Here is a 26,288-nt window from a genome sequence, read left to right on the forward strand (position 1 = left end):
GCACGGGGCCTTTCCCGAAGTGTGGTGCGGGGCCGGCCGCGGGAACTGCCCCACCGGCACAAGGCTGCCGGGCACTAGCGAGAGGGGTCCCTGGCTGGCCGCCCTCCAAAGGCGGGCACCCTGCAGACCGGCAGCGCGGGCCCAGGGAACGGCCGGGCCCAAGCGGCGCCCCGGCTTTGGCAAGCAACGGGTCATTTGCGGCCCCTGCTCCCGGGCCTGGGGAGTGCCTCGGGGCGGGGGCTCCAGGCTAGCCCAGTGCATCCCTCCATGCCTCGCGGCGGAGATCGCAGCCCGGTGCCTCTTGCGGTGCCCTCTGGCTCCCTGGCCATCCTCCCCCGGCTGGAGCACGGCTCCGCTCGGTTCTGGCTCCTGCCGGCTCCTGCACCTGGGGCCTTCCTGCATTGGCACGAGCTGACCCTAGCTCGGGCTGGAGGCAGGTTCCTCCTCCTGTCTGGGGCCCTGGCTCCTTCGGCATGGAAATACCTGAGCTCTTGCTGGATTCTTAGCCTCGCGCCCATCCCGTGGCAGGGGGTTCCCACGGCTTTCCTGTCTCCTTGCCAGCCTGGCGGGGGTTAGGAGAGCTGAGCGCAGCCTTCCTGCCCCAGCACTGGGCACCTCCGGCAGCTCTGCGGCCCAAGACCTCAGGTGCTACACGAGAGCAGGTCCCACCTAGTCCTGGCCAGCACTAAGGCAGTGCAAAGGAGCCTCCCTCTGAAGCCCAGGGTCCCTGGGGCTCCGGGCGAGAGGCACCCTGCCCTGTCAGCAGCACAGCCCAGCCTGATGCCCTGCCAGCAAGTCAGGTGAGGCAGTGCTGAGTGGGCCCTGGAAAGGGCCCCGGGCTGTCTCCCAATGGCCATGGGAGAAGCTGCGATGGGCCTGCCCCTGAGCCCTTGCCACCCTCCGCACCACTGCCTGGCCCTAGAGCTGGCCCTGCTGAGCTGTGGGGCCGGAGAGGCAGGGCTCAGCGCGCCAGCCCGCTCCCCACACGGCCACAGAGGACAGAGGTGGGCACAGGGCAGCCGGGTACAACCCTGTGCAGGGGGAGGGGCTGGGAGGCCAGGGGCTGCCCTGGGCAGGTAGTGAGTGGCCGGCCCCAGCTGGACCGGGCACAGAGAGGGCCACAGGGCTGGCTTGGGGCCTGCCCACCCCTGCCAAGCACACACACACACGCCCTCTCTGAGTCCAAACAGCATTTTATCTTTCAGCATGAAAGATGTTCGCAGTATCAAAAGGAAATCATGAAAAGCCAGCACGGCCCACGTGGCCAGGCCAGGGTAGCACCAGGAATCGGCCGTTTGCTCCCATCGCAGCTCAGTGCCAGGGTGTGGGGAACACAGCGTGGGCGTGAGGGCAGCAGGCCCCCCCGAGCCGAGCAGGGGCCCGCAGCCCGGCTGTGTCTCCTCCAGCAGCGCACGTGTGCTCAGGCCAGGCTGGGGGCACTGCTGCAGTGGCCAAGGCCTGGTGCTTGGGCCACCAGGTCAGTCCATGCACTGGGGTCAGGGATTCCCTGGGACCCGGGGAAAGACCCAAGGGGGAGGGCAGCCGGGCACTGACCACACAAGCCAGGGAGATCCTGCAGCAGGCAGCGTTCTACCCCAGGGGCGGTCTGGCGTCCTCTGTCCCCTGCTGCCGCCTGGCCCCAGCTGGCAGGGGAGGGGGAGCGGACCGGCTGCTCCTTGTCCAGGCTCCATCAGGTAGGGGGAATCCAAAACAGGGCGGGGCTGGGGGACGTGCCCATCAGGCACTCTGGGGACACTGGCCTTGTCCTGAGCAGCCTGCCATGCACAGGCCCACTCAGCCAGGCCCGGCCTCGCTGGTACCACAGCCGTTGCCCTGGCTCCCTGCTGGGCTGCAGCCGGGGGAGCAGTTCTTGGGAGATGGAGCCAGCACCTGCAGGCCACGGCCCTGGCGCAGACGCCGCCAGGCTAATAGTGCCTGGCCCACGGTACTCAGGGCCCTGCGGCTGGGCAGACCGGAGGTTGCAGGGCCAGGCGGGAACGCAGCCCCTAGGCGCGTGGAAACTCCCCCTGCTCAGAGGGCTGCTGGAACGGGGCACTGAAGGGGGCCCAGGCAGCCAGGAACAAACAACGGAAAAGTTGGGTTTTTTAAATAAAATAAAAAATTAAAAAGTTCTTTATTGGGTCCAGCATGGTCCTTCCCGGCTGCCTGCCCGGCTGGGTGCGATGGCAGCTCCCTGCACCCCCGGCCGGAGTGCCAGGGAGGGGCCAGGCGGGGAGCTGCCTAAGCGGGGTCCCCAGGGCTGCGACTGGCGGGGCCGCAGGCCTGGCACTTCCACAGTCACGGGCGCGGAACCCGCCGAGAAAACAAAGGGCCCCGGCGGGGCGGGCACAGTGAGGCGAGTGTCTGTCGGAGCTGGTGGGCCCGGGCCTCACGCGCACGGGCCCGTCACTGAGCGGCACTCGAGGCGCTTTTCTTCAGGGTGAAGTTGGTCCAGTTCACGGCCACTTTCTGCCGCGTCTGCTTTGCCGAATCCAGACAGAACCTGGGCAGAGAAGCAGGGGAGAGCAACAAGCTTTTACTGCTCCTCCCCTGGGGCACCCGACCCGCCCGCCGACCCGCCCGCCCTGCCCGGCTCCCCCGGCCGCTGACCGGCCTCCCCACCCGGCCACCGACCCACCACCCGGCCACCGACCCGCCCGCCCTGCCTGGCTCCCCTGGCCACCGACCCGCCTCCCCACCGCCCTGCCCGGCCACCAACCCGCCTCCCCACCGCCCTGCCCAGCCCCCCGGCCACCGACCCGCCTCCCCACCGCCCGCCCGCCCGCCCTGCCCGGCCACCGACCCGCCCGCCCTGCCTGGCTCCCCCGGCCACCGCCCGCCCGCCCTGCCCGGCCACCGACCCGCCTCCCCACCGCCCTGCCCAGCTCCCCCGGCCGCCGACCGGCCTCCCCACCCGGCCACCGACCCACCACCCGGCCACCGACCCGCCCGCCCTGCCCGGCTCCCCCGGCCACCGACCCGCCTCCCCCCACCGCCCTGCCCAGCTCCCCCGGCCGCCGACCGGCCTCCCCACCCGGCCACCGACCCACCACCCGGCCACCGACCCGCCCGCCCTGCCCGGCTCCCCCGGCCACCGCCCGCCCGCCCTGCCCGGCCACCGACCCGCCTCCCCACCGCCCTGCCCGGCTCCCCCGGCCACCGACCCGCCTCCCCACCGCCCTGCCCGGCTCCCCCGGCCACCGACCTGCCTCCCCACCGCCCTGCCCGGCTCCCCCGGCCACCGACCTGCCTCCCCACCGCCCTGCCCGGCTCCCCCGGCCACCGACCCGCCTCCCCACCGCCCACCCGCCCTGCCCGGCTCCCCCGGCCACCGACCCGCCTCCCCACCGCGCGCCCGGAGGAGAGGAGAGGGGGGAAACGCCGCCCAGTGGGAGAGGAAGGGGGAAAGAATGTCGGCGGTCAGGCCGAGAAAGCTGCCGCGCAGCCTGGCCCCGGCTCCCCGTCCCAGAGCGGCTGTTCCAAGGCGGGTGGGGCTGGTTGTTCTCCATGTCACCGTAGGAAGGAGCCGGGCCCACGGGGCGTTGGGAGCCTGCAGCCCGCCCTGAGACAGCCGGGTCCGGCCCACGTCCCTCCCCCCAGGGCCGACAGCCCCACCCCGGCCGGCTCACCGCTTGAAGTACTCGACCTCTCGGTCCGTCTCGTCCATCTCTACCCCGTCCGTGTCTTTGGGCAGGAACACGTCATCTGGCAAAGCAGAGGCGCATGGTCAGCAAGGGCTCCGCAGGGCCCAGGGCAGGGGGCCAGGCTGAGCCCGGAGCCGGGACTCACCGATGGACGTGCTCGACTTCTCCATCCTGCTCCTGCTCTTCCTGCTCCTGCCCTTGGGCTGGGGCGAGCTGCCCAGGCCGGCGGGGAAGGGGGGCTGCCGGTCCCTCTCGGCCGGGGGCAGCGTCTGTACCAGTGCCGGCTGCTCTGCTTTGCCCTCGCCCCTCCGGCCTTTCCCCTCGCTGCTCCTCTCCTTCTCGGGCCTGGAGCTGCCGCAGCCCCCGCCCTGCCCCCTGGTGCTCTCCGGGGGCTCCCTCTGCGGCGCGGGCGCCGCGCCTGGCTTCAAAGGCGGCTTGGCTCCCAGCACCAGCCCCTTTGTGCTGGGACTCTCCCGCCCAGCCAGGGCGCTGGGCACCGGGGGAGCCTCCCCCTTCTTCACCTGGCAGCTCTGCCGCTTGTTCCTCCTCTGCCTGGCCCCCGCCGGCGCCTGCTCCTGGGCTGGCCCCCCCTGTGGGGCAGAGTCTGTCGGCTGCGGGGGCTGGACCCAGATCATGCGCGAGAGGTTGGGCACCGCGCTCAGGCGCTTCACCACCCCGTTCTCGGCGGCCGGCAGCGGCCCCTCCTCCAGGCCCTCGCGCCAGCGGGGCCCCAGCTCGCTCCGCAGCAGCACGTGGCTCTTGGGGGGCCCCAGGCTCAGCGGGGAGAGGTCCAGGTCGATCTCCTGGCGCCCCGAGGAGCCGTTGAGGTGGGACAGCAGCGTCTTCTGCTCCAGCACAGCCGCCTTCTTGGGGAAGTCGGCCCCGTCCAGGTTGAGGTCGTAGACGCTGAAGCTGGCGCGGATGGAGTCCTTGATGGTGTTCTTGATCTCCTGCAGCCGGCTGCTCAGGAAGCTGTTCACCCGCTCCAGCTCCAGCTGGGGCCACTCCAGGAGGTCCCTGTCCCCGTGGGCCACCCGCTTCTGGGCCTCCGCCTCCAGCTGGGCTTTCTCCTTCTCCTGGAACAGGCAGGCCAGCGTCAGGCCTAGCACCCTCCCCACCCCCACGCTGCCCTGGCCAGAGGAGACCACCATGCCCTTCCCGGAGCGGGGCGCCCTGGCCTGCCCCAGGACCCACAAGCAGCTGGGGAGACCGCCCGGGAGAAGGGCCAGGCCCGGCGGAGCGACAGCGCCTGGGGGAGGCAGAAGGGCGCGGGGCAACCTGCTTTGGCCTCTCCGTTCGGGCGCTGGGCCTTTCCGGGCTCCGGCCTGGGGCCCAGGGAAACGGCTCTGAGCCCCTCCGCCAGTCTCACCTTCTTCTTCTGCTTGTGCCGGGCCCGCTTAGCAGCCTTGGCGCTGTTCAGGGGCTTGGCCTCCGAGCTGTTGATGTAGTCCAGGAGCTCGTCCACGTCCCGGTGGTCCACGGCTGGCTCCCCCGAGGTGCTGCTGTGGCCCAGCTTCTGCGGGAGCTCCTCCTTGCGCTTGGTGAGCCGGGAGCGCAGCTTCTCCCGGATCTCGGCGTAGTTTCGGCTCGTGGGGGCCGCCGGGGGCTGCAGAGAGAGCCGGGGCTGGTACTGGCCTGAGGGCACGGCACACGCCCCAGCCCCTCCCGTGGCCGCAGGGCCCTGGGGGCAGGGAGCAGCCGAGGGCGAAGCCACGGCCCAGCTGCTTCCGGCAGGGCAGGCTCACTTACCGCGTTGTGCCCGAAGAACTCACAGTAGCAGCAGTCACAGAATTTCCCGTCCTTCTGGGTGGTGGAGGAGGAGGTGCAGGAGCTGCGCTCGGAGCTGCTGTCCTCGTCCTCCCCAAGCCCCTCGTCCGCCTCGCAGGGCTGCGGCGCGTGGCAGCTGGCCCCGTTGGGGAACTTGTGTCCTTTACACGCTGGCTCCCTGGGGGAAGGAGGAAGGCGAGGCGCTGGGGCCGGGCGCTGCAGGGGAAGGCCCCGGGCAGGCAGCCCCGGGCGGTCTCCTGACACCGAGCGGCCTGGCCCCCAAAGGCTCCCCAGACGTGCCAGGAAACCCCACCCCGCCCACCAGGGACCCCGTTCCACCTCTCTGTGCTGCTCCCCCTGCCGGGAGCCAGGCCCAGGCCGCAGGGGGGTCAGACCGTCGCCGGGGCGAGGAGCAGAGCCCTGCTACCCCCGAGGGCTGCCCTTGGCAAAGGGCTGCCCCAGCGCCAGGCCCAGGCAGGCAGAGCCCCTCTCACCGGTTAGTGCTGGGCAGCTGGTGCGGGGCAGCAGGTGGCACCAGGGACCCGCTGCAATGCCCGTTGCAAGGGTGGGCACAGCCCGAGAGCGGAGGCGGCATCTTCAGAAGCGGCACGTTGGCGGGGGGCAGGTGAGGGCTCTTGCAGGCGGCCTGGCCAAGGGCTGCAGGGCCGGGCGCTGGCTGCGGCGAGGGGAGTCCTGTGGGGCTGTTGGGAGGAGCAGCAAGGGCCGGGTGATGGTCCGAGGAGTGGAAGGCCTCGCCTGGAGAGGGGCAGAGGAGTCAGGCGCCTGGCCAGCCCAGCGTGGAGGCGGAGCCCCTGGGACCCAGCGGGGCGGCACCGAAGCCACATTTGGCAAAACAAAGGGGATGGAAGGGGCGGGGCGCGCGCCCAGCGCTGGTGGCTCCGGTGAGACCCGGGGCAGGTCCAAACTGGGGGGCGGGAGAAAAACAATCACTTCCCTGGCCGCCCCTCCGAGTTGGGTTCCCCTCCGGCAGCCTCCCCAGGGTGCTCTGGGGGGTGACCCCGGAGACGCCCATCCCCCCACCCCGCCAGCAGCTCGTCCGACCATCCCATCGCCCCGTCCCCAGGAGCTGCTCGCTGTGCTCCAAGGGCCCCCGCGTCAGTGGGGCCGCGCGGGGGCACCGGGCAGGGAGCGCCCAGCCCCACACGGGAGCCCGGCGCTGGCCCGCTTGCTCCCGGCAGACAAGCCACCGAGGCAGGGCCGGGTTAGGGTTAGGGCACTTCAGAGACAGGGTTACCATACAGCCAGTGCCGGGCTATGGGGGAGAGGACTGGGCGGGGGGGGGGGGGCCTGGCTCCAGAGGTGGGGGAGGGGATTGGGCGAGAGCGGGGGGGGGCCTGGCTCCGGGGGTGGGGGAGGGGATTGGGCGAGAGCGGGGGAGGGGCCTGGCTCCGGGGGTGGGGGAGGGGATTGGGTGAGAGCGGGGGGGGGGGGGTCTGGCTCCAGGGGTGGGGGAGGGGATTGGGCGAGAGCGGGGGGGGGGCCTGGCTCCGGGGGTGGGGGAGGGGATTGGGCGAGAGCGGGGGGGGGTCTGGCTCCAGGGGTGGGGGAGGGGATTGGGCGAGAGCGGGGGAGGGGCCTGGCTCCGGGGGTGGGGGAGGGGATTGGGCGAGAGCGGGGGGGGGGCCTGGCTCCGGGGGTGGGGGAGGGGATTGGGCGAGAGCGGGGGGGGGGGGCCCTGGCTCCGGGGGTGGGGACTGGGCGCGAGCGGGGGGGCCGGGGCCCTTGTATGTTCTTGTTCGGAAGAGGGGTGCTGTGACAAACTGCCCTAGAGCCCAGGTCCTCCTGCGCCGGCTCCGCTGCCCAGCCTCTGCCCCCCGCCGGGGAGCCGGTCCAGGGCTGCGTCTGCACAGCGCGCCCCGGGAGAAGGGCTGAGCCGCCGGCCGGGAGGCAGGAGCAGCGCCGGGGCCGCGCGTACGCACCTGGCGGGGTGGGCCTGTGGCACATGCTCTTCAGCTGCTTGGGCAGCGTCTTGCAGAAGTCGAGTGAGGTAGGCAGAGGCAGAGGCAGAGGCAGAGGCAGAGGCGAGCCGGGGGCGGCCCCGCTGGAAGCCGGGGGGGCTGCGTGGCTGTAGGGACAGGCCTGCAGCCCGGGCGCCGCAGCAGGAGCCTGGCCGGCGCACTCCGGGGCCAGCGGGAGGCCAGGGGGCTTGTCACCTGCAAGGGAGGCAGTGCTGCGGCGTCTCCCGGGCCCGTGCGGGCTCCCCCGGGGCGCAGCAGGGGAAGCCAGCCCCCCGCGTAGCCGCGTGGCCCTCGCCCGGCCTGGACTCACCTAGAGCAGCAGTGGGGCCCCCCCCGGGGCTGCCCTGTGCGGCTCCGCCGGCGTGCGGGGAGTTCCACAGGCCCGACAGCTTGTGGGCCGACAGGAAGGAGCTGGGATCCCAGTCCCCCGAGGTCCCGTGGCACGAGGAGGAGGAGGACGAGGAGGAGGAGGAGGAGGAGGAGTGGGAGCCGCCCCCGCAGGACTGCGCCTTGCAGGACGTGTGCGCCAAGGAGACCTGGGAAGGAAGCCGCAGCATGAGCGAGGCGGCGAGCCCCCAGCGCCCACGGCCCTCGTGCCCGCCCGCAGCTGGGGGCAAGGGGCTGGCGTCGGGCCGCTGCCACGGGAGGGCACGCGAGTGGCCAATCCTGCAGGGAGCTGGGCCACCAAGCCAAGGAGGGGCCCCCAGCACCGCCCCTACCGCCAAGGCCTGCTCCTGCACCGCCCGCCGCTCCTCCTCCTCCACGCTCCTCCGGCAGCTCTGGCAGATCCACAGCGGCATCTCTCCCAGCAGGTTCTGCACCAGCGCGGGCAGCCGCTCGCCCGGGGAGACCAGCCCGTCGGGAGAGGGCCCTCCCCAGTCCTTGCGCTCGCGGTGGCACAGCAGGCAGCACGTCTGCACGGCCTGGCTGGCAGTGGGCAGCACCTGCACCAGGACAGGGGCAGAGTCACTGCGAGGGCCGGCAGTGCCAACGACCGTCCCACCCGCCTTGGGCTCCCAGGAAACGCTGGTGCCAGGCCGGCGGGGCAGGGAGAGGAGACCAGCACCCTGCTTTCTGGATGCCCTGGCCCCACGGGCCTCGGCCGGGTGCAGAGGGAGGCTCTTGCTGCGCCGGGTCCCTCGTCTTGCTGCAGCAGGGCCACGCACTGAACGGCTGCTGCACCCTGCTGGTGCCGGCGGCTCAAGGTGAAGCAGTGGGGCGCAGGGACAAAGGGCTGGGGGGGTGAGGGGACAAGGGGCCGGGGGAGAAGAGGGGACAAGGAGCTGGGGGGGGAAGAGGGGACAAAGGGCCAGAGGACAAAGGGCCGGGGGGGGGGGACGAGGGGACAAAGGGCGAGGGGGGGGACGAGGGGACAAAGGGCCGGGGGGGGGGAACGAGGGGACAAAGGGACAAAGGGCCGGGGGGGGCGAGGGGACAGAGGCCCAGGGAGGGTGAAGGGACAAAGGGCCGCAGGACAAAGGGCTGGGGGGGGGGGCGAGGGGACCAAGGGCCGGGGGGGGGCGAGGGGACAAAGGACTGGGGGGGCGAGGGGACAAAGGACTGGGGGGGGGCGAGGGGACAAAGGGCCGGGGGGGGGGCGAGGGGACCAAGGGGCAGACAGGCCTCCGGGCCCAGGGGCGCCTCTGGGCAGGACGGCGGTCGCGAGGGGCAGTGGGACTCGCAGCCTGCCAGCGAGCCGTAGGGGCTGGGGGTGGCGTGTGGCCCAGGCCTGGGCTCTCTGTGCCTCAGGTCCCGGTCTGCGCAATGGGGCAGGCTCCCCGGATCACTGCCGCACGCCTGGGCAAACGCTGAGCACGAGGCCCAGGCCTCGCGACCCGCAACGGGAGCAGCCTCAGCCAGCGCCAGGCTCTCGGATTGGGAGCGGGGAGGGTGGCGGCGCGGCGCCCCCGAGCAGGCGACTGGCGTGGGAGAGCGGCGTGGCCAGCCTGCACGGCAAGGGGCCAGGGAGAGCTCGGGGGACGTTTCGGAGGCTGATCTCCTCCAGCTAGCCCCAAGGCAGCGCCGGGAGCGCCCACCTCCCAAGCCGGTGCTCGCGGCCAGGGCGGGGCCCCGCCTGCCCACCCGGGGGTTGCTCCTGCCAAGTCAGCAGCTAGAATCCACCCTGAGCAGCTGTGACCTGGGCGCCAGCTGAGCCTTGGTCCCCCGGCGGCGGGGACGGCGCGCGGCCCCGCCGCCCTCACACGCCGGAACCCGAGCCCTGGTCCCCCGGGGACGGCGCGTGGCCCCGTCGCCTTCGCACGCCGGAACCTGAGCCCTGGTCCCCCGGGGACGGCGCGTGGCCCCGCCGCCCTCACACGCCGGAACCCGAGCCTTGGTCCCCCGGGGACGGCGTGTGGCCCCGTCGCCTTCGCACGCCGGAACCCGAGCCTTGGTCCCCCGGCGGCGGGGACGGCGCGCGGCCCCGCCGCCTTCGCACGCCGGAACCCGAGCCTTGGTCCCCCGGGGACGGCGTGTGGCCCCGTCGCCTTCGCACGCCGGAACCCGAGCCTTGGTCCCCCGGCGGCGGGGACGGCGCGTGGCCCCGTCGCCTTCGCACGCCGGAACCCGAGCCTTGGTCCCCCGGGGACGGCGCGTGGCCCCGTCGCCTTCGCACGCCGGAACCCGAGCCTTGGTCCCCCGGGGACGGCGCGCGGCCCCGTCGCCTTCGCACGCCGGAACCCGAGCCTTGGTCCCCCGGGGACGGCGCGCGGCCCCGTCGCCTTCGCACGCCGGAACCCGAGCCTTGGTCCCCCGGGGACGGCGCGTGGCCCCGTCGCCTTCGCACGCCGGAACCCGAGCCTTGGTCCCCCGGGGACGGCGCGTGGCCCCGTCGCCTTCGCACGCCGGAACCCGAGCCTTGGTCCCCCGGGGACGGCGCGTGGCCCCGTCGCCTTCGCACGCCGGAACCCGAGCCTTGGTCCCCCGGGGACGGCGCGTGGCCCCGTCGCCTTCGCACGCCGGAACCCGAGCCTTGGTCCCCCGGGGACGGCGCGCGGCCCCGTCGCCTTCGCACGCCGGAACCCGAGCCTTGGTCCCCCGGGGACGGCGCGCGGCCCCGTCGCCTTCGCACGCCGGAACCCGAGCCTTGGTCCCCCGGGGACGGCGCGCGGCCCCGTCGCCTTCGCACGCCGGAACCCGAGCCTTGGTCCCCCGGGGACGGCGCGCGGCCCCGTCGCCTTCGCACGCCGGAACCCGAGCCTTGGTCCCCCGGGGATGGCGCGCGGCCCCGTCGCCTTCGCACGCCGGAACCCGAGCCTTGGTCCCCCGGGGACGGCGCGCGGCCCCGTCGCCTTCGCACGCCGGAACCCGAGCCTTGGTCCCCCGGGGATGGCGCGCGGCCCCGTCGCCTTCGCAGGCCGGAACCCGAGCCTTGGTCCCCCGGGGACAGCGCGCGGCCCCGTCGCCTTCGCACGCCGGAACCCGAGCCTTCGCCCCCCGGGGACAGCGCATGGCCCCGTCGCCTTCGCACGCCGGAACCCGAGCCTTTGTCCCCCGGGGACGGCGCGCGGCCCCGTCGCCTTCGCACGCCGGAACCGAGCCTTGGTCCCCCGGGGACGGCGCGTGGCCCCGTCGCCTTCGCACGCCGGAACCCGAGCCTTGGTCCCCCGGGGATGGCACGTGGCCCCGTCGCCTTCGCACGCCGGAACCCGAGCCTTGGTCCCCCGGGGACGGCGCGTGGCCCCGTCGCCTTCGCACGCCAGAACCCGAGCCTTGGTCCCCCGGGGACGGCGCGTGGCCCCGTCGCCTTCGCACGCCAGAACCCGAGCCGCGGCGCCCCCGAGGGACGGGCACGGAGCTGGACACTTAACCGCCCAGGGCGGCTCCAGCCCAGCGCCCCCGCGGTGACGGGGTAACAATCCCACACGGCGAAGCACCAGCCAGGCAAGGCGCAGGCAGCTAGCGCTGCTGCTGGCTCACAAGCAGCCGTGGCCTGGCGCAGAGCCAGCCAGGAGATGCACGAGGCCAGCAGCACCCACCCTGGCAGTGCCCGGGAGCCCCACTCACGCAGCGGGTCGCCCCCCGTCCAAGTGTAACGGGCCTCTCCTCCCGGGCTCCACCGCCCACCTGCTCCCTGCTCCCTGCTCCCCACACAAGCCGGCCTGAGCGCCCACCCCACCCCGCTCCCTTACAGCAGCCCAATGACCCTGCGCTCGCCTCTCCTGGCACCCCAGGACAGCGCCAGGGCACCCCGCCAGCCCTCCCTTGGGGGCAGAGGCAGGACAAAGGGGAGTTGGCCAGTCGCCTCCGGAGCCGGGCAGCGAGCGCCGAGGCCAGGCTGGTCGGTCGGCTCCCCCCCCTTGCCCCACGCCCTGTGAACGGCCATTACCCGCCAGCGCGTTTGCTTCGGCCTGGGGCTGCGGAGACCCGGGAAAGGCTCCCTCGGCCCCGCGGTGCCCGAATCCCCGCGGAAGGCAGCAGGCTTGGCCAGCCCTGTGAAGCCCCCACCCAGCTCCCGACCGACCCGGCCGGGCTGAGTGTGGAGGGAAGAGCTTCCTCGCCCGCCGACCGCACCCTCCACCAGGCCCAGGGAGGCCCCCCAGCAAGGGGTGCAATGGCCTTTGACCCCCAAAGCTGCCTCTGCTCGGAGTGGAGCCAACCCACTGCCCCCAGCTGCCTCCCAGAGCCGCGAGGGCCAGGGCCTGAGGCCCTGTGGGGTGTCCGCCCACGGCGAGGGGCATGGCCAGGCTGGCAGGCAGGCCGGGTCCCGGAGGCAGGCCTGCGGCGCGTGGCTCTGCAGCCAGAGCGGGGTTGAGGTCCCAGCCACGTGCAGACGTCTAGGAGGCGAGAGGCCGGGGGTGGGGCGCTGGCTCGGCGTACGGGGAGCCCTGGGCACGGGCAGGGCCCATGCACAGAGAGGCGGGGGAGCTGCTAGAGGGCCAAGCCTGTCTCTGGGCCTGCTGCCTTCCGCGGGGATTCGGGCACCGCGCCCCTCCAGCTCCCGGGTCTCCGCAGCCCCAGGCAGCAGCAAACGCTGGCGGGTAATGGCCGTTCACGGGGCGTGGGGCAAGGGGGGAGGAGCCGACCGTCCTGCCCGGCTCCGGAGGCGACTGGCTACCCTGCCCCCCCGCGGGGGGTGCTGCAGGGCTGGGATGGAAAGAGCCTGCAGCCGACCAGCGTTCTGGGCTTCACCGGGGTGCTGGCTGCTCCCTCCCCAGCTGGGGGACCCCAGGCACAGCCAAGTGCCGGGCAGGACTGGGACGGGGCTGGCTGGGACTGCAGGCAGGGAGGGCCGCGGGTGGGCACAGGAGGTGCAGAGGGAGCTGTGCCCAGGTGGAATGGATCGGGGGATGGGGGGAAGTGGAGGGGCTGGGGCAGTGCAGGGGAACAGGATGCGGCAATGTGGAGGGTGCAGGGGTGGGGGGCTGAGACATCAGGGCACAGCAATGGGGCAGGTGATGGGGGATGCAGCCAGGGGATCAGGGCGGGTGCAGAGGGTGCGGGGGCAGGAATTGGGGTGCAAGGTGGGAGCGCGGTGCAAGGTGGGAGCAGGAATTGGGGTGCAAGGTGGGAGCAGGGTGCAAGCTGGGAGCAGGAATTGGGGTGCAAGGTGGGAGCGGGGTGCAAGGTGGGAGCAGGAATTGGGGTGCAAGGTGGGAGCGAGGTGCAAGGTGGGAGCAGGAATTGGGGTGCTGCGGTGCAAGGTGGGAGCGGGGTGCAAGGCGGGGGCAGATAGGAGCAGGGCGGGGGCAGGAATTGGGGTGCTGCGGTGCAAGGTGGGAGCGGGGTGCAGGAAGCAGGGTGCAAGGCGGGGGCAGGTAGGAGCAGGGCGGGGGCAGGAATTGGGGTGCTGCGGTGCAAGGTGGGAGCGGGGGGCCGGAAGCGGGGTGCAGGGCGGGGGCAGGACTTGGGGTGCTGCAGTGCAAGATGGGAGCGGGGGGCCGGAAGCGGGGTGCAGGGCAGGGGCAGGACTTGGGGTGCAAGGTGGGAGCGGGGGGCAGGGCAGGGGCAGGACTTGGGGTGCAAGGTGCAAGGTGGGAGCGGGGGGCAGGAATTGGGGCGCCAGGGGCGGCGGGGGCAGGTGGGTGCAGGGCAGGGGCAGGACCCGGGGTGCTGCGGTGCAAGGTGGGAGCGGGGGGCAGGAAGCGGGGTGCAGGGCGGGGGCAGGACTCGGGGTGCTGCGGTGCAAGATGGGAGCGGGGGCAGGAAGCGGGGGGCAGGGCGGGGGCAGGACTCGGGGTGCTGCGGTGCAAGGTGGGAGCGGGGGGCAGGGAGCGGGGTGCAAGGTGGGAGCGGGGGGCAGGAAGCGGGGGGCAGGGGGCAGGAATTGGGGTGCAAGGTGGGAGCGGGGGACAGGGAGCGGGGGGCAGGGGGCAGGAATTGGGGTGCAAGGTGGGAGCGGGGGGCAGGGGGCAGGAATTGGGGTGCAAGGTGGGAGCGGGGTGCAGGGTGGGGGCAGGACTCGGGATGCAAGGTGGGAGCGGGGGGCAGGACTCGGGGTGCAAGGTGGGAGCGGGGTGCAGGGTGGGGGCAGGACTCGGGATGCAAGGTGGGAGCGGGGGGCAGGACTCGGGGTGCAAGGTGGGAGCGGGGTGCAGGGTGGGGGCAGGACTCGGGGTGCAAGGTGGGAGCGGGGGGCAGGGGGCGGGGGCAGGAATTGGGGTGCAAGGTGGGAGCGGGGTGCAGGGTGGGGGCAGGACTCGGGGTGCAAGGTGGGAGCGGGGGGCAGGGGGCGGGGGGCAGGACTCGGGGTGCAAGGTGGGAGCGGGGGGCAGGGGGCGGTACCTGGGGGGCTCTGCCCGGCTCCGCGCTGCTCCCCGGAGGCGCCTCGGGGGGCGGGGCGGGGCCGGGCCCCGGGGGGGGCGCGGGCGGCCCGGGGGGGGCGGCTCCCCCCGCCCGCTCCCGACGCGCCCCGGCCGCGGCCGCCGCCTTGTTCCGCCTGCGAGTCATGCCCGGCCCGGCCGCGCCGCTCCGCACAACGGGCAATATGGCGGCGCCCCCCCGGGCCCGCGCTGCCCCACAGCGCCCCCCGCGGGCGGCGGGGGCAGCGCGGGGGGGTCGGGGGGGCAGGAGGGAGGAAGGAGGTTGGGGGGCAGGAGGGAGCTGGGGGCAGGAGGGAGAAAGGAGGTTGGGGGCAGGAGGGAGCTGGGGGGCAGGAGGGAGGAAGGAGGTTGGGGGGCAGGAGGAAGCTGGGGGCAGGAGGGAGGAAGGAGGTTGGGGGCAGGAGGAAGCTGGGGGCAGGAGGGAGGAAGGAGGTTGGGGGGCAGGAGGAAGCTGGGGGCAGGAGGGAGGAAGGAGGTTGGGGGCAGGAGGAAGCTGGGGGGCAGGAGGGAGGAAGGAGGTTGGGGGCAGGAGGAAGCTGGGGGCAGGAGGGAGGAAGGAGGTTGGGGGGCAGGAGGGAGCTGGGGGCAGGAGGGAGGAAGGAGGTTGGGGGCAGGAGGGAGGAAGGAGGTTGGGGGGCAGGAGGAAGCTGGGGGCAGGAGGGAGGAAGGAGGTTGGGGGGCAGGAGGGAGCTGGGGGCAGGAGGGAGGAAGGAGGTTGGGGGGCAGGAGGGAGCTGGGGGCAGGAGGGAGGAAGGAGGTTGGGGGGCAGGAGGAAGCTGGGGGGCAGGAGGGAGGAAGGAGGTTGGGGGCAGGAGGGAGCTGGGGGGCAGGAGGGAGGAAGGAGGTTGGGGGGCAGGAGGAAGCTGGGGGGCAGGAGGGAGGAAGGAGGTTGGGGGGCAGGAGGGAGCTGGGGGCAGGAGGGAGGAAGGAGGTTGGGGGCAGGAGGGAGGAAGGAGGTTGGGGGGCAGGAGGAAGCTGGGGGCAGGAGGGAGGAAGGAGGTTGGGGGGCAGGAGGGAGCTGGGGGCAGGAGGGAGGAAGGAGGTTGGGGGGCAGGAGGGAGCTGGGGGCAGGAGGGAGGAAGGAGGTTGGGGGGCAGGAGGAAGCTGGGGGCAGGAGGGAGAAAGGAGGTTGGGGGCAGGAGGGAGCTGGGGGGCAGGAGGGAGGAAGGAGGTTGGGGGGCAGGAGGAAGCTGGGGGCAGGAGGGAGGAAGGAGGTTGGGGGGCAGGAGGGAGCTGGGGGCAGGAGGGAGGAAGGAGGTTGGGGGGCAGGAGGAAGCTGGGGGCAGGAGGGAGGAAGGAGGTTGGGGGCAGGAGGAAGCTGGGGGCAGGAGGGAGGAAGGAGGTTGGGGGGCAGGAGGGAGCTGGGGGCAGGAGGGAGGAAGGAGGTTGGGGGCAGGAGGGAGGAAGGAGGTTGGGGGGCAGGAGGAAGCTGGGGGCAGGAGGGAGGAAGGAGGTTGGGGGCAGGAGGGAGGAAGGAGGTTGGGGGGCAGCAGGAAGCTGGGGGCAGGAGGGAGGAAGGAGGTTGGGGGCAGGAGGGAGCTGGGGGCAGGAGGGAGGAAGGAGGTTGGGGGGCAGCAGGAAGCTGGGGGCAGGAGGGAGGAAGGAGGTTGGGGGGCAGCAGGAAGCTGGGGGCAGGAGGGAGGAAGGAGGTTGGGGGGCAGGAGGGAGCTGGGGGCAGGAGGAGAGCTTGCAGGCCAGTGGGGGGATCCGGGGGGGATGTGGGCAGGGCCCCGTTGAGAGGCCCAGCTGCCCCCACACTTTGCCCTACCCACCCCCTGCCCACAGACTGCTGCCGGGAGGGGCCGGCTGGGCGGCTCTCGGTCCCACGGGCAGGAACTTCCCAGGGCAGGGGCGCTGTGGTGCCAGCTGGGGGCAGCGCCCGCTGGGCCTTTGCACGTCTCTGTTTCCACCCCGGCCCCAGGCTCCCGTGCTGGGGGCAGGAGACACGGCCCAGCGCCCCCGCTCCCCCCGGGCCAGGCAGAGGCCGACTGACGGAGCCGGGCGCTGGCGACACCGTAGAGCTTTCTCCCAGGGGCCTGCGCTGACCGGCGGCGGGTCCCGCGGGGAAGGGCCCCCTCCCTCGCCCAGTCCTGCCAGGCCACGGGAGACACAAGCAAGGGCCCCCCGGCCCGTCCTGCAGGCTTGCGGGAGTGTGGCCCGGGCGGCAGCGGGGCAGCGGAATGGGCAGAGCCTGCCGGGAAGTGCCAGCGAAGGCCGGGGCCCAGCCGAGAGGGACCAGAGAGGGCCAGGGCTGCTCAGGCACCAGCCCAAGCTCCTGCCACTGTCTAGCTCCACTGCCCCGGGGCTGGCGTGGCGGCTGGCCACGGGGCATGCCCACTTGGCAGCATTCCCAGAGGAGGGAGGGAGCCCGGGGGAGGCCGGAGGAGTCTCCAGCCCCGCTCCCGAGGGGGCTGCTTTGGTCCTGACCCCTCTGGTCCGTCTGGGCAGTGGGGATCCACGCTCCTGCCCCGCTGCGTGGGCCCTCCCAGCCTTGGCACGGGTGGGGGCCCTGCCACAACTTACCGCCAGGCAAAGGGCTGTGCCGGGCCCTTCTGAGGAACATCTGCCACGGACTAGTAGGGGCCAGGCCCCCTTAGCTCAGGAAGCCCCGCAGGCAAAAGGGCTTCCCCTTGCTCTGGAGCAGCGGATGGGGCTGACGCGGAGCCAAGGGCCCCGTCTCCCTGGCGGGGCAGGTCCTAGGGCTCATCAGTCCCTGCAGCTACCTCCTAGAGCCGGCTGGACACCCCCGTCAGGGCTGGTCTAGACGGGGCTCGGCCCGGCCGGGAGGGCAGGGGACTGGACCCGAGGTCCCTCCCAGCTCCAGTGTCCTGACAGTCGAGGGGTCTATTTGCTGGCCTCCCCTGGGCCCCTCAGCAAGCACACAAGGCTGCCCTCAGGACTACACCTGCCAGGCCCATTGGGTCCCCCCAGCCCTGCCCCCTCTCTCCTCTCCCCTTGGGCACCCTGGGGCTCATGCCCACAGCCCTTCCTCCCCATAAGCTTCAGCGCAGTCCCTGCCTCAGTCTCCCCCGGGCGCTAACCGGCTCTGGCAAGCCGGCGCTTCCTGGCGTGCAGGGGAGGCGGCCCAGGGGGGCCACAGGAATGCTTGGGGGTGGAGCAGCTGGGGTCCGAGGCCCAGGAGAGGTCAAGCAGACGGGCCTGTCCAGCCGGAGCGGGGCTCCAAACGCGGGACCAGGGCAGTGCTGTCCCCCCGGGTCCCCTAAGGAAACGCAGGGGCTGCCCCTCGCCCACAGCCAGGCAGCCCGTGGCGCTCCCCGCAGGGGGCTGCGAAGGCCGAAAGGAGATGTGGGGACAGGCCCCTCAGCCAGGCTGGCAGGGAGGCGGGTCCTGCCACCGCCCCCACAGGCTCCCAGAGCTCAGCTCCTGCCCACGTGGCCTATGCCCGTGCTGCCTGCTGCCCCTGGCACTGGCAGGCTCCTGGGCTTCCGGTCTCATGTTCTCCCCTGCCCCAGGCTGCATGGAGGGGTCTGCAGGGCCCAGTCCTGCCCAGCTCTGACACTGGACTCCCGGGCGAGCCCCTGCCCCCCGCGTGCCGGACTCTGCGGCTCTGCACCTTGCATGGCTCCCGGAGCCACCGGCTGGGCAGCCTGACTCGGCGCGGCCCAAAGTGCTTCACCAGGTCCTGCCACACCTCAGCAAACCACAGGAGCCTGGGCCGCAGCCAGCCCATTGCAGCACCCAGCCCTGCCCCATGGTCCCACTCACAGCCCCGGGGAGACCCTGCCGGAGCCGGAGGAAGGGCGAGGCAGCACATGGCGGGCTGCGGGCACAGCTGCCAATGGACGGACGGCAGCTTGGAGCCACCCGCTTGCTCCTGCACCCAAAGGAGGCAGCCTGTGCCTCAGGGCGTTGGGGAGCCTGTCCCACCCCCGTCTCCAGCTCCCCAGGCACAGCATGGGCCTGTGCAACTCGCACCGGGAAGGGGTCCCCGTGTCCCGCCCCCAGCCCCACGGCCCACCCCTGGCTCAGTGCCTTGGCAGGTGGGCACATGCTGGTACCTGCCTGGTGCGCTCCGGAAGCAGCTGGGCCAGCGGGGCTAGTGGTTACAGGCAGCGCAGGTTGCTAGCGCTGGCCGTGGGGCAGGAGGGGCTAGTGGTCAGAGCGGGAGGTTGTGGCCCGGCTGCGTGGGGCGGGCAGAGGGGATCGCGCTGTTCCGGGCAGGCACCACCCCGTGGGAGCGGGCGGCTGAGTCGGGTCCGCCACGCTCTCGCCATGCTGCCCGCCGCGTCAGAGTGTGGCTGTGCTGGCCCAAGGTGAGAGCAGAGAGCGCGGGACTCCCCCTACCCCGGGGGGGTGGCAGAGACCCCGGGACCCTACTTGCCCCGGGATGGTGGCAGAGACCCTGGAACCCCCCCTGCTCCGGGGGGGGTTTGGCCAAGACCCCAGGACCCCTCTTCCCCCCGGGGGGGGCTGGCAGAGACTGGGGCTCCCCTTCTCTAGACCAGAACGGTGCCGAGCAAGGCCCGGGGAGGCGGAGCCTAGTCTTGGGCCTGGGGCCCGGCGGGTGGGAGCCCCAGTGCCAGGGGAAGGACGAGGGGCAGAGCCGAGCTGGGGGTGTCCCCAGGGCCTGGGGCACGGCTGCTCCTGGCAGCAGAGGGGCCGGAGAGAGGTGGGGCTTTGGGCAGCCCCGTGAGCTGCCAGGCCACGTGGGCGGCTGGGCAGCCGGGGGCATTCCCGAGGGCAGGGCCGGCTCTGGGGCAAAGGGAAGAGCTGCCGGGGGCTTGACCCCCCACTCTCCAGGGCTCTGCCCCCCTTCTCCAGGCCCCCGGGGCGCTCTTGCTGCCCGGTCGGTCCAAGGGGAGCTCCGCCTGGGGGAGCGCTGCCCCTTCCCGGGGGCCGGCTCACCGCAGGGTGCTGGGCTCCTCAGACCCCCCTGGGTTTGCCTCTGGCCCGGCGCACACTTGCTGCGTGGCCCCGGGGGCGTGTCACTGCGGCACCCAGCAGCCACGTGTGGCCATGTGACACGCTTGCTCCTAGCCACCCTGCCAGCTGCTGCTCCCAGGGCTGGGCTCCCTCCCCCCCATCTCAGTGACCCTCCAGGCCCGTCTCCCTTGGTCTGCACCCTCTGCACGAGACCCAGGCCTTAAGGGACGCATCCCAGAGCAGGGTGGCTGACCACTAGCCCTCACTACCCCAAGCACACAGGTCGCTTTCTCAGGGCTCTTTCACCTCAGCGTGGCAGGTGCACCCACAGCCAGCCCCATCCACCCCGCCAGGGATGCGGAGTGACCCTGTGAACCTTGGGGAAACTGAGGCAGAGTGGGCCCTGCACCCTGCCATGCACCGCGCTGCCTGTGGGCCCCGGCCCTGCACCCCGCTGCCTGTGGGTCCCAGCCCACACCCCACCCTGCACCCCGCTGCCTGTGGGCCCTGGCCCTGCACCCCGCTGCCTGTGGGCCCCAGCCCTGCATCCCACTGCCTGTGGGCCCCGGCCCTGCACCCCGCAGCCTGTGGGCCCCGGCCCTGCACCCCACCGCCTGTGGACCCCGGCCCTGCACCCCGCTGCCTGTGGGCCCCAGCCCACACCCCACCCTGCACCCCGCTGCCTGTGGGCCCTGGCCCTGCACCCCACCGCCTGTGGACCCCGGCCCTGCACCCCGCTGCCTGTGGGCCCCAGCCCTGCATCCCGCCGCCTGTGGGCCCCGGCCCTGCACCCCGCTGCCTGTGGGCCCCGGCCCTGCACCCCGCTGCCTGTGGGCCCCGGCCCTGCACCCCACCGCCTGTGGGCCCCGGCCCTGCACCCCGCTGCCTGTGGGCCCCAGCCCACACCCCACCCTGCACCCCGCTGCCTGTGGGCCCTGCCCCTGCACCCCGCTGCCTGTGGGCCCCAGCCCACACCCCACCCTGCACCCCGCTGCCTGTGGGCCCTGCCCCTGCACCCCGCTGCCTGTGGGTCCCAGCCCACACCCCACCCTGCACCCCGCTGCCTGTGGGCCCCAGCCCACACCCCACCCTGCACCCCGCTGCCTGTGGGCCCTGCCCCTGCACCCCGCTGCCTGTGGGCCCCAGCCCACACCCCACCCTGCACCCCGCCGCAGGGAATGCTGCTCCGCGGCGGGTTGCGCTGGGCCTGCAGGGTAAGCTCAGGGAGAGCGGGGCTCCGCTGCGCTGTGCAGAGGCTGCTGGGCAGGGGCTGCCCTGGCTGGAGCTGGGAGCTCCCTCGCCCGAGGGGGTCCGCGCGGTCGCTCTGGCTGCAGATCCCCTGGGGCGTGGCTGGCCCGGGGCCCGCGCTGGGTCGTGGCTGCTGACCCGAGTGGCGCCAGGCTGGTCCCTCGCTGCCAGCAGCTCCCAGCCCCAGGCACATGCAGCTCCGCAAGCACCGTGGAGGCTGCGGACAGCCGTCCTGAGCCAGCTTCCTGCCGCGGGGAGAGCCCAGGGAGGCAGCGGGGGCCTCAGCCATGGCTGGGAGGAGGCAGCAGCCTGCGCCCCTGCGGGCCACGGAGGCTCTCAGGGCTGAGCCGCCGGCAGGCCAGGCCCCCAGGCTCCCTTCTCCCGGTGCCTCTCGCCAGCGCTCCGACCCCAGGCTGCTGTCCCGGGTCTTCCCCGCCGACGAGCGGCTGACCCGCGTGGAGACGGACCCTCAGCGCTGCCCCTCTGCCAGGTGCCAGGGGCTGCGTGTCCTGCTGCGGCCGGCAGGGGGCGCTGGGGCTCGGTGCTGCACGGCTCAGCATCCCTCGGGGGAGAGCGACCCACGGGCCCTCCTGCTCCCTGCCAGGCGCGGCTGCTGGCGGAGAACCTGGGGAGCCGCGTGCTGTTTGCAGCGGCCAGTCCAGGCCGCTACCGCGCTCCTCGCAGGACTGGCCGGGCCGCTGCCAGATCCCAGGCGCGGGCTCTCCTGCCAGCCTGCAGAGCAAGGGGTAACCCCCCACCCGGGCAGCTGGCAGGGAGGTGCCAGGTACGTGCCCCCCACAGGAGGCTGCCCTGGCCTCTGGGCGGCTCCGGGCGCAGCTCCTGTGCTCTCCGCACCGTCCCGGAGCTGGAGGGGCTGCAGCTGCGCCCCCTGGCCAGGAGCCTGCTGGGAGCTTTCAGCTGGTGCGGGAGCAGAGCCCGAGCCGGGCCAGCGGCTGCCCGGAGCCCGTGCGCACGGCGCTGCTGCGGCTCCACGCGCTCTTTGCGGGGCTTGAGCCCAGGGACCCGGCACAGGGCAGGCGCCAGAGCGGCTCCGCCTGTCGTGTGGGGCGGTGGCCGGGGAGCCGGCTCCCGGAGGGGCTCGCAGGCAGCGGGAGAGTGCGGGGCCCTTCTGGGAGACGGTCCGAGGTGGGGCCCGTGTGGGGCCGGGGTGACCCCTACTGGCCTGGGCAGAGATTGTGCGTGTGCAGGGTCCGGCGGGGGCGGCCCTGGGGCAGGCCTGGCTCAGCAACTTCTCCCCGGCCAGAGGAAGGGGGTGAACAAAGGAGGGGGGCTGGGCAAACATGAAGAGAACAGACCGAGCAGAGTGCTCGGGTTCGGGGGCCTGGGGGCACTGGCAGGGCAGGCTTAGGTGGGGGCGGGGCTGGGTTAGGTGGGGGCGGGGCTGGGTTAGGAGGGGCGGGGCTGGGGGCGGGGCTGGGTTAGGTGGGGGCGGGGCAGGGCAGGGCTGGGCTGATGGGGCTGTGCCTCTGCCCTCCTGCATGCAGCGGGCTTCTCATCCACCCTGAGGGGCCCCTCTGCCCGGAACGGACGCCCCAGGAGGTGTCCAGAGTCTTCAGCCCCTTTCACAGTGTGCTCAGTGTGCCTGAGGGTGGGAGCAGTGTGGGGAGGGGAGCGTTGTGGGGCCTGGGAGAGCAGGGGATGACTGGGGGGCAACGCCGGGAAGGAGCGGTGGGGGTAGGGGGAGAGGGAGCAGGGGGGCACTGTGGGGCAGGGGATGGCCGGGGAGACAGGGGGGAGCGGTGGGGGGTAGGGAGAGAGGGAGGGAGCAGGGGGGCACTGTGGGGCAGGGGATAGCCGGGGGGCAGGGGAGGAGCACCGGGGAGGGGGAGAGGGAGGGAGCAGGGGGGCACTGTGGGGCAGGGGATGGCCGGGGGGGCAGGGGAGGAGCACCGGGGAGTGGTGGGGATAGGGGGAGAGGGAGCAGGGGGGCACTGTGGGGCAGGGGATAGCCGGGGGGGCAGGGGAGGAGCACCGGGGAGGGGGAGGGGGAGAGGGAGGGAGCAGGGGGGCACTGTGGGGCAGGGGATGGCCGGGGGGGCAGGAGAGGAGCACCGGGGAGTGGTGGGGGTAGGGGGAGAGGGAGCAGGGGGGCACTGTGGGGCAGGGGATGGCCGGGGGGGCAGGGGAGGAGCACCGGGGAGTGGTGGGGGTAGGGGGAGAGGGAGCAGGGGGGCACTGTGGGGCAGGGGATGGCCGGGGGGGCAGGGGAGGAGCACCGGGGGGGAGGGGGAGAGGGAGGGAGCAGGGGGGCACTGTGGGGCAGGGGATGGCCGGGGGGGGGGGGGCAGGAGAGGAGCACCGGGGAGTGGTGGGGATAGGGGGAGAGGGAGCAGGGGGGCACTGTGGGGCAGGGAATGGCCGGGGGGGCAGGGGAGGAGCACCGGGGAGTGGCGGGGGGGCACTGTGGGGCAGGGGATGGCCGGGGGGGGGGGGCAGGAGAGGAGCACCGGGGAGTGGTGGGGATAGGGGGAGAGGGAGCAGGGGGGCACTGTGGGGCAGGGGATGGCCGGGGGGGGGCAGGGGAGGAGCACCGGGGGGGAGGGGGAGAGGGAGGGAGCAGGGGGGCACTGTGGGGCAGGGGATGGCCGGGGGGGGCAGGGGAGGAGCACCGGGGGGGAGGGGGAGAGGGAGGGAGCAGGGGGGCACCGTGGGGCAGGGGATGGCCGGGGGAGCGGGGGGAGGGGGGGCAGGGGGCACTGTGGGGCAGGGGATGGCTGGGGGGGCAGGGGAGGAGCACCGGGGGGAGGGGGAGAGGGAGGGAGCAGGGGGGCACCGTGGGGCAGGGGATGGCCGGGGGGGCAGGGGAGGAGCACCGGGGGGGAGGGGGAGAGGGAGGGAGCAGGGGGGCACTGTGGGGCAGGGGGTGATGGGCAGCACAGGGGCTGTAGTGGGTTTGGAAAGCTGCGCGTGGACCCCTCTCGTGGCGGGCGTCCCCGCAGGGACCTGCTGGCCGTGCTGTCCCAGGAGGAGCTCTGCCTGTTGGAGAAGAGCCTGTGTGCGGCCGAAGGCCCCAGCCCCAGGGCCAGGCAGCTCCTGCCCCCTGCAGCTCCCCTGGCGCGGGGGCCTGCCCAGCCCCCTGGTGGGCACGTGGAGCCGCCCCGTGGGCCCTGCAGGGCCCTTGCACGGCAGGACTGGCGACGTGGATGCGGCCGAGGCCGGGGGGCCGCTGCTGAGGCTGTGCACCTGGGGCTGCCTGGCCCGGCCGGCGGTGCCCGCGGAGCTGCAGATACCTGCAGGTGCGCCAGTGGGAGCAGGGCACCTGGGCAGCCACTGGCCCCCCTGGGCGTGCCCCACCAACCGCAGCCCACGGCAGCTCGTGGCTCCGGGGCCAGGACGCGCGGAGGCCTGTGCCCGCGGGTGGGTGAAGACAAGCCAGGCCCAGGGTCCCCCCGGCAGCAGGTAAGCGAATGCCCAGGGCAGACTGGTGCCTCCTCTCGGCTGAGCCTTGGGGCCGCGCTGGCACAAGGCACCTGAAGCGACCGAGCCCAGCTCTGCTCTGCGCGCTTGGGCGAGGGGAGCGGGCTGGGGCCGGGGAGGGGTCCAGGCTGCCTCCTCGCGTGACTGGCTCCGGGCAGGGCTCTTACGTGGCGGCTGCCCTCCCGAGTTCTTGTCGCTTAGGCGGCTCGTCGTTAGTGCCCAGGCCACGGTGGGTCTCAGCTCCCGGCCCCGGCCTGAGCCTGCGCTGAGCCAGGCTGCCTGCCCGCCCAGCTCCCAATACGCCTGCAGTGCAGAGCTGCAGCGGGGCAGGGCCCGGAGCCGGTGCAAGCTGGGACGGAGCTGGGCTGCTGGCCAGCCTGCTACAAAAGGTGACCCTGCTCCGGCCCCCCACCCAGAGCAAGCCCCTGCCGGGGGCGAGGGAGCCTGTCCATGGGGAGCTGGGCGCCCCACGGCCAGGGCTGCCGGCCGCGCCAGGCTGGTGGGGCTGGACATGCTGCTTTCCCTGCGCTTGTATCACCCCCAGCACTGCTAGCGGGGCCCCCGAGAGCTGGCCCGGCCCAGGCTCTTACATGGCGGCTGCGCAGACGGAGCCTAACCCTCGCCTAATGACTGTCTGGCGGAGAACTAGCCACAATGCCCCCCCGCCTCTGAGGGGGCAGCAGCTGCTTTAGCTCCCAGCGTTGTACACAGCTGGGCCCATGTTCCCAACCTGGAGCCCTTTGCATTTAGCAACAGTGAATTTCATCTGCCCTTGTGCTGCCCAATCACGTACTGGGCAGATCCTTTGAAGCTTTTCACAGCCATGTGTGTGTCACCTGCCCCTCCCCATTTACCCCTTTCTCCAAAGCAGCCAGGGCTGTGGAACAGGGCTGGTCCCAGCGCGGCCCCTGCTGGACACCACTAGTTAAGAAAGCTCTGGGACTTAGGGGTGGGCCTGTCTGGCAGGGTGCCAGTTCGGGGGGGGGGGGGGGGGGGGAGGGGTGCCAGCTCAGGCCAGGGCCAGCCCAACCAATGGAAATGCAGCTCCCAGTAGCCCCGCCCCACTTCCTGGGGGTTAACCCCAAGCTGGCATGGCCGTGGAGGACTACCAGGGCGTGTGGTGGGGAGGAGCCATCGTTGGCTCAGCTGAGAAGGGCTCATCCCATCAGCCTGTGGCGGGCAGCAGCCTCCCAGCCTGAGCAGCGGGTTCCAGACCACGCTCAGGCGCCAGGGCCAGCAGCAAAAGCCCAGTGTGTGGGTGGCTGCTCGGGCAGCCTGGCCCCTCAGCTCGCAGTTGAAGGCAAGGGACAGGGCTGCAGGCTGGCAGGAGCAGCTGCCCAGTCAGGGCAGGCAGAGGGCCTGGCCTCCCCCAGCTGTAGCCAAGGCGGCTGCAGCAGTGTCTTGCTAGCTCCACTCAGCGCCAGCTGCCAGTGACGCCTCCCTTACCCCTCACCACACCAATCCACAGCAGCTTCTGTGCAGCTGAGGCTGCAAACAGGAAAGGCCCCCTCCCGCCCCGCGCCAAACCAGCTGGGGACAGGCTGGTGTTCAGCAGCCGCGAGGGGAAGCGGTGCAGGGCTGCACCCTCCCATGGTCTGAATGGAGGTGCAGGGCCAGGGGTGGAGGGAGCTCAGGGCAGAGGCCCAGGGCATAGAAAGGAGCAGGGGAGGCGGGGATTGTGAGCTGGAGCGGGCGACTGGGGCGCAGGGCTGGGGTGCCGGAGGCAGGCTCTGGCTGGGAGATGCTTACTCGGATGGCTCCCGGCCAGGCTCCATGGCCCTGCAGATGGCTCAGAGCAGCCGGTTGCAGGGTCACGTGTGGCGCTGAAGACCAGGAGCCCGAGGCGAGGGATCCCCATGTTGACTCCCAAGATGGCCTGGGCTGCTGGATCTGCTGTGTCCCTGCCCGACAGCTGCAGGGCAGTGCCCACCCCCTTGGCCTCAGCTCTGGCTGGGGGGCAGAGCTTGGCCTTCATTGCCAGGCATTCCCTAGGCTGGGGAGGCAGACTTGCCACAGCACCTTGCTTTGTCCTGGGCGGGCGCGCCTGCACTGCACATGCTGCCACTGGGGAGCGGGCAGCCACGGCAAGGGCCTGCCCATCAGAGGTGCTACAAGGGAGCTCTGCTGGCTTCCGGTCCCCAGGCTCTAGGGATGGACCGAGCTCCAAAAACCCATCGGTTCCTGCAACAGATAACACCCCCGCCAGGACACGTTGCAGCAGGCTGGCCAGCAGCCCGGCTCAGTCCTAGCTCCCGCTGCGGCTCTGCATTTAATGCGTATCAGGAGCCGGGCGGGCACCTGGCTCACGCCAAGTCCAGGAGCTCAGGCCCCCTGCCCCGAGCAGGGCGACAGGCAGCTGGGCTGTGAGGGGAGGCGGGTCAGAGACAGCAGCACGGTGTGACGGGGGCTGCTCGGGAGGGGCTGGAGCGCACTGGCCGCCGGCCCCCCGGGACCACGGAATAGTCGAGCAGCGGAGAAGAACTCGTGAGGTTACTCGACTAGTCAATACCGGAGATTTCCGAGCCCTACCGGGCACCCCCACTTCGAGGCCACTGCTGAAGCCTGGC

At 73.0% G+C, this 26,288-nt stretch overlaps 1 protein-coding gene across 2 annotated transcripts; it reads right to left on the minus strand.

Annotated features, from left to right (window-relative positions):
- Nucleotides 1-2,122: 2,122 nt before the first annotated feature.
- FAM193B (family with sequence similarity 193 member B) lies at nt 2,123-14,293 on the minus strand. 2 transcript variants are annotated; one of them, XM_089769395.1, is made up of 10 exons: nt 14,114-14,293; nt 8,110-8,334; nt 7,701-7,926; nt 7,352-7,585; nt 5,906-6,167; nt 5,394-5,589; nt 5,014-5,250; nt 3,790-4,720; nt 3,630-3,705; nt 2,123-2,503 (listed from the first exon to the last, which is right to left on the minus strand). In XM_089769395.1, exons 1-10 carry the CDS (start codon nt 14,276-14,278, stop codon nt 2,407-2,409), a joined length of 2,649 nt encoding a protein of 882 aa, XP_089625521.1. In that variant the 5' UTR covers nt 14,279-14,293; the 3' UTR covers nt 2,123-2,406. The 2 variants fall into 2 exon arrangements, with proteins under 2 accessions (XP_089625521.1, XP_089625522.1); XM_089769396.1 differs by lacking the exon at nt 7,352-7,585.
- Nucleotides 14,294-26,288: the final 11,995 nt, after the last annotated feature.

The sequence above is a fragment of the Pelodiscus sinensis genome, chromosome 16 (genome assembly GCF_052426305.1).
Source record: "Pelodiscus sinensis isolate ZL-2025 chromosome 16, ASM5242630v1, whole genome shotgun sequence".
NCBI lineage: Eukaryota > Metazoa > Chordata > Testudines > Trionychidae > Pelodiscus > Pelodiscus sinensis.